The sequence below is a fragment of the Fragaria vesca genome, linkage group LG6 (assembly GCF_000184155.1).
Source record: "Fragaria vesca subsp. vesca linkage group LG6, FraVesHawaii_1.0, whole genome shotgun sequence".
NCBI classification, from domain to species: Eukaryota; Viridiplantae; Streptophyta; class Magnoliopsida; order Rosales; family Rosaceae; genus Fragaria; species Fragaria vesca.
The window spans coordinates 25,249,325-25,256,285 of NC_020496.1; the positions used below are offsets into that span (position 1 = coordinate 25,249,325).

At 39.4% G+C, this 6,961-nt stretch overlaps 1 protein-coding gene across 1 annotated transcript; it reads right to left on the reverse strand.

Annotated features, from left to right (window-relative positions):
* Positions 1-430: 430 nt before the first annotated feature.
* LOC101294778 (pectinesterase/pectinesterase inhibitor U1-like) lies at positions 431-5,085 on the reverse strand. The gene is made up of 3 exons (XM_004303710.1): positions 4,478-5,085; positions 3,794-4,232; positions 431-1,321 (listed from the first exon to the last, which is right to left on the reverse strand). Exons 1-3 carry the CDS (start codon positions 5,081-5,083, stop codon positions 630-632), a joined length of 1,737 nt encoding a protein of 578 aa, XP_004303758.1. The 5' UTR covers positions 5,084-5,085; the 3' UTR covers positions 431-629.
* Between the last annotated feature and the right edge of the window lie 1,876 nt (positions 5,086-6,961).

Below are 6,961 nucleotides of genomic sequence, written 5' to 3' on the forward strand. Positions count from 1 at the left end.
CAGGAATTTTCGTGTTTACACTAGCTACATAGAATTTAAAGATGCTTCACCCCACAAAAATCCAATAGGAAAATAGACGCCTACAACAGCAGTAAAGCTAAGCAAAGCTTAGGATCCATTAAAGAGACTGTAAGATGGAATTAACGTACTGTAACAGAAGTGCAGCCCATAATGAAGCAGATGTTTTGTCACTGCATATAGCCCACTAGTTTATTTGGACTCCAAGTTCATAGTTTCATTCCTTTCTTTCCCTCTTGAGTCTCATGCATCCGTTTCATCACTTCATGTCATCAAGAACATGAACTGTGCCTTTAATGGTAGATGTTTTTGTGTCTTTGCCTCTTTGGGAATGTATCTAAACGATGTGACAAATTGGATCTCTTATTCCTTTTTACGGAAGAGAATCGGATACAGCCAACTATCAAAAGGGGCAGTTCAAAGTTGAGCACAATTTCTTTGGATAGAAAATGGATTAGGTGAATACTACATGAAAATAAGATGCTCTTATTCATTAACCAACAGATAGCAGTATCTTGATCGACACTGCGATCACGGCCGAAACAACACACTCACTCGATAACACAGCTACAATTACAAGTTACAAGAATTATTACTCATCTAGCTACATTCTACAGACCAAGAGTAAATGGAAAACCAGTAGCACTCAACCAACTTCCACCAGCAATAAAATTCCCTGGTGTGAAAGCCTGAGCTTCTGTGGCGCTTGTGATCACCTTGTACCCCTTCCACGTCACCCTGTTTGAAGTCGAAGCTCCAGCTCCAGTGTTAGCATACTCAGCATAGAACAATGTGTCTAGGGCAAAAGTCCCACTCCACTCGTACCACCCAGCAGGGTCGATGATATCAGTAATGGAAGATTGCATAATCACAGTCCTAGAGTACTCCTTCCACGGCCTTCCCAGGTATGTCTTAAAGCTACCCTTCACGGCTTGAAGGTCAGAAGTGGCACCAATCCTTGATTTTTGGATCACAATGCCGGTGTTCTGGTTGGGGTCGGTTCTCCCTTGGGCTGTGAGCATGTTCTTCTGGCCAGAGTTGGGCTTTCGGGCATGGATATCACAATTTTGTAACACAACTGCAGCATTGCCAAAGATGAAATCGACTGTGCCCGCAATGAAGCAGCCCTCGAAGAACTGACGGTTGGAGTGGACGTAGAGGGAGTCTTGGTACGCAAGAATGTCACAGCGGTAGAAGGCCGAAAGATCGGAACCGACACGGAGAGCAACTGCTTGGTGCTTTGAGGGACCTGCAGTGTTCTGGAAGGTGATGTCTCGGGCTAAGAATCCCGCACCAACCGCCGCTGCAACCACACAGATTTATACGTTAGGGCATGACAAGTATATTTACATAGTATAAAGAAGTTCTTATACGAATATAGGTACATATACCAGATATAATACACTATTTCAAAGTAGATAAAGATATTATGTGTCCCGTTTAATTTGGGAGCTAGCTAGCTACTCTGCTAGTGTATTGTGTTTATTGTTTAGTTAATAAGGTGAGCCATAGTAGTTTGGTATGCTTGGTTTTGTGTGCGTGAAGACTGTGAACTGAAATGGGTGAGACATGAGTGCAAATGCGATTTTCAAATGAGAAGAAGATGGCAAATAATTATTCTGGTTAAATGGGGACAACAATCATCAATATAATCCATTATGACTCAGCTAGAAAGAAGCTGGCTAGGACCAAACTCCATGAAAGAATCTAACCAACAGGGAACAAAAGAAGTAAAGTCTATAGAATAAAGACAGAGGATAGGAAAGATATAATAAAATCCATACACATGCACATTATTCAGATCGGATGTCATCGAAAAACTATGCACCTTTTAAAAAAAAAAACTATGCACATTATTCAGATAATATGATTCTCGACCTCTCAATACGTATCTATCACTTCAAAAATTGTCTCTGTCATTATACAGAACATACAGAACCAGATGCACAAGGAAGCTGAGTTGAAAGGTTTACTTAGAAGTAATACAAGACGGTGACACATGGTGTAACATGCCTTAATGCTGGCTGCTATTGCAAACCAAAAAGAGACAGATTCTGATCTCTAAGTCCAACATAATTTCGAAAAAAAAGAACTGGAGTGTCGGTGGTTACTAAGATCTCAATTAGGGTTTCAAACGTCCCATGATTCAAGCAACAACAAACGGGGAAGAAAGTTGTAAAAGCCAATGAAAAGGAAAGTGGAAGATGATCGACGAAGCATCCTACTGGGATATATGAGCAGACTAATACGAATACAAAAAAAACAAAAGAACAGTAGAAAGACAACTTATACCGTAAAGTCTTTAGGACCAAAAAACAAAGAGTTGAGTTGGTGGGTATAAACAAAAGACATTGCAAGCACAAAAATTCAAAGAAAAAGGGCCAAAGGGAACGTCGAGCTGTAAACCACACAAGTACTCATGCAGCTTATAGATTTAGACGCGAGGAGACAACTTCACATTTCTATAATGACATATATCTGAATTTTGGATGCCAATTAAGATAACGAAGAAGCACGAGATATCATAACAATGACATTTACCCAGAAAATTGATATGAATCTGAAACTAAACAAGAGCTCCACACTAATTCAAGTGTTCAGACACTGGAATTAGGAGAACGCTGAAAAGCAAGAGAGAATCATGAATACAATCTAGCTAATTGTATGTATGATGATGGTGATTGTTCACCAATAAACTAGCAATCTTCAAGATACGAATATCAGAAAGACAGACAAGTTTCTTTAAAAAAACGATAGGCTTTTGTAAAAGCGCCAATGCCATGTGCTGGTTTTTGGTTTATTGAAATCAAAGCCATGGACGACGAAAGTTTCAACACTTGGGAGATGTTTATAAATTTCTGGCAGCCTGGGATTGATATTTTGGAGGTCCTGCTTTGTCTAGTCAACTTAGGTGGACCAATGTAGTTCTTATATATTCTAGATGATGTCTAAAAAATCGAAGTTTTCAATGGTCCTAAAACACAGAGGAGAGGGTGAATGGGACGACACGACAAAAACAGAGTCTCGCAGACGTTACCTTATTTTCATTTTTCAAGGAACATGTTGATTTCACACTAAAACTTAGAAGAAAAGTTAAAAACCTAAATTAAAATTCACTATAATAGAAGAAATTTTAATGCGGTGAACGTATAATGCATATAACGGATGCTAACTTGGAATATAAACAAAAGGTATGATATATGTTTTTCAATTTTGAGCGAAAAATTGTTTAACTACACGAATGACTGAAACCCTAATCAAAGTTTTCTTTTTTCTTTTTAAAATGGGAACCCTAATCAAAGTTATAAAGACGCAATTTCAACAGAGAGCCAGTTTTTTTTTTTTTTTTGTCGAAGAAAAGAAAAAAGAAACAGTGTGCCAGGTTTTTAGTGAGAGACTGAGAGGCAAAGGTTTTTAGTGAGAGGCAAAAGGTGCACTATTATTTGTGCGTGGGAGTCACACATGACATAGCAATGCCATCATATATGGAGGCGGGAGGCCTATCCAATACTGTCACCCCCAAGTTGGCTCACACTGCCCTCAGTAAAGGCATGGAGATATCACGCTACCCTAAGTAAAGGCATGGAGATTTCAATACATGGAACCCACACGACATGAACCTAGAAAGACATCCATCCGATGATTATCCAAATATATCTTTTTTATCGGATGATTATCCAAATATAGATATCGTCAAGAGGTTAAAAACATAAACAAAACACAAGTGGTAAATGAAAATTAGCTAAAGATAATGTAATGTTATTGGAGTACTTACCCACTGTGGCGGAATTGAAGGTTGTGTCACCATCGACCACATTTCTACTTCCGGTAATAATTGTGGTAGTCCTCCCATCGCCCAAAAACATTATGTTCGTCTTGGCCTTTGGCACATCCACATTTTCTCTATACACACCGGCCTTGATTCTGATCACGTATCTGCTGGTACTCTTTGACGGTGCGGCCGCGACCGCCTCCGATACTGTCTTGTAATTTCCGCTTCCGTCGGCAGCCACGATCACATTCGGTGTGACAGTAGAGGATTGCAAGAGATGTCTATCTGCGGCGGAGAGCCACTCCGGCCATCCCTCTGAACGTTCCTCCTTTAGCTTCCGGTTAGTCGTGGAGGACATTGCTTTCATCTCGTTTGCAATGTCGTTATCAGTCATGTTTTTAATCATGGCCAGCGCATTGCTGCACAACTTTTCTACATATTTCTGTACAGAAAAAAATACAGTAATGTCAATTAAATTACGTCGGTGCAAATTATAGAAACAAGTATATCACTATGTAGAAATTAAAGTAGGAACAAACAAAATAGTGTATGACGTATATGTTTTCCCATTTGCTTGTTAGTCTCACTTGCTCTAGATAAAACTAATGTTCATGGGGGAAAGTGAAAACTAGCTTGACTAAATATATATGTAACCGTAGCGATCGAGATTTCGGACAGAAACGTTACCTGACCCTTCTCCAACGATTTCCGAACTATTTTATCAGCCTCGGCGTGAGAAAATCCGTCAAGACAAGTCTCCTGGTTGGTAATGGCGGAGCTTATCAACGTCTTGAGATCGTCGGCATGAGCAGTCAGAGTCTTGTTGATGCTCGGGTACTGAAACAGATCCTTCACCGCCTCATGGAGCTCATCGAGAGTCTCATCAATTGTCTCCAGGCAGTCGTGCAAGGCGCACCTCTCGCGCTTGGTGAGGCTCTTCACGAGCTTCTTGATCAGCTTCTTGATGGTGAAGAAGTTGTGCTCCACCGCCGTGATGGTGATGTTAAGGGAAAGCCCGATCACGTCTTTGAAGCTGGTGACGTTGGTGGTGGCGGCAGNGGTGGCGAGGGTGGAGAAGCAGAGCTCGGGGTANGGGTGGAGCTGCATGATTTTCACGATAGCGTGAGCGGCGGAGAGGGTCTCATTGTCGGAGTTGGAGTTTTTGTTTTGAACTCCGGTGGCAATGCCGATAACGGCAGCGACTAGAAGAACCGTGGCTATAAAGGCCAAGAAGAGCTTCTTGTGGCTTTTGGATTGGGACACTCTGGCCATGAACTCTTTAATTGTGGCCATTTTTGGGTGAGGGAGTTGGGAATGGAGGGTTGAGTTGTATATAAAGAGTGGAGTGAAGAGTGTAGCTCTTGGCTCTGGTTATGGAATGTGCCCCTCAGTCATTGTCAGTCTGTCAACTATTTTTCTTTCTTTTTTGCATTTCCTTAGCTTCTTTGTTTATTTTTGAATTTTGCAATTGCATGTTGCTTGAAGTGATTATTGCCTACTTGAATTGTATTGCCATGTGGGGGTGTCTCTTCATGTATTGTTCGGCTATTTCATATTTTGGACTACACTACAATTACAACGGCATTGTCTCGCACGTATGAACAACTAGACTCAACAATAAGTTCTTTTAGTGAATTCACAGGGATGATAAATAATTCGTCTGTTTTGGTTCATCAGAATGATCAGATCAACTCAATAGATTATATATTGAAGTTTACAATTTTAAGGGGTAAAATGAACAGAATTTTTACTCGTGCAATTGTAGCTTGTTGAGATTCTTCGTTCAGATGTTATGTTTAATTTAAACACGTTAACAAATAACCTTAATTTAAGAAAAAATGTGATCATACCACTAGCATTGTATAATGACTTAGTATTTGTTAGAAAAATGGTGAATATATAGATGGGAAAAAAATGTGATCTAGTTCACTAGCCGTGAGTGTAAGTGATGTGTTTTCAACTTTTCATCAATCAACTGGTCATTTCGAGTGTGCCCAATGCAGGTGGCAATTAGCATGTTATACCTAGGGTAGAATATTTTCACGTACTCCCAACTTTGTCCTTGATTTGTTGCAATGTTTTGTCTTGTTTATCAGTAGTAAGCCTTATCCGTCTTCCATGCTACATATTATTATTGTTAATCCTAGCTTAGTGTGAATAAGTATCATTCTAAGTAAAGACTTAAACGATGGGAGAGAAGAAGCACGAGTCATCGAAATATTACATTACTGAGTTAAGTAATGACAACTTGAATCCTCAGAACGATTATCTTTTTGTATAAGACCGTTACCTAATTCGATTATTCTTTGTATATCAGAGCGCATCCAAAATCTGCATTATTTTCTATTCAAGTTATCTGTAACAAATGAGCATCATTTCTTGGCCTCGATCGTTATAATCCCCAGCTTCAAACATTTCCTCTCACAGTTCCATGCGATGTTCTTCGTAGCAAAGAGAGTAAACACTTATATTTCTCCTAGATTTCTAGGTATTGGTCATTAAATCTGCAAATAAAGAATCGATTTCTTGATGTGGGTATTCAGCTAGATCTAGCTAACTGTCTTGATTTAGGTCTGTTGTTCATCTTGAATTGTTCGTGCTACTTCTGACCAGTGGCCCTAAACTCGTGTCCACAATACAGTTTTCTGACTTTTCTCGTTTAAGATCGATCGATGTGTATTATGCAGCCAAGAAACTGAAGAAAGTTCCCTTTGTTACCCCAGATCGATATGACCCTGCAGTTACAAATCAAATTAATAAAAACAAATTACAGACTGAAGTTAATTGTCAAATAATATTGTATCAAAATGCATGGGATCGATATAATAAGTATATATAGAGCAATGAAAATGCAGGTAAATAATCAAATTCCAAAAACACAGAGAGATTCCTTCAGATAAAGTGGATATCTATATATAAACAAACCTGCCCTAGATACACTCTACCAGTCCCAACAGATTCAGATCCATTAAAATCTTATTACTGAACAAATACTAATTGGAGCTTCATAACTTGATCTTCGACAAAGGTCAATTATATCATCTGCCAGCCAGCATATCAGCATGCATCTAGCTATTGGTTATAATTACATCAGACTTGGTACGTACAGTCCTTTGAGCATGCTCTCTTCAAAGTTGAATGACTATCCCACCATGCAATCAATCATTTTTG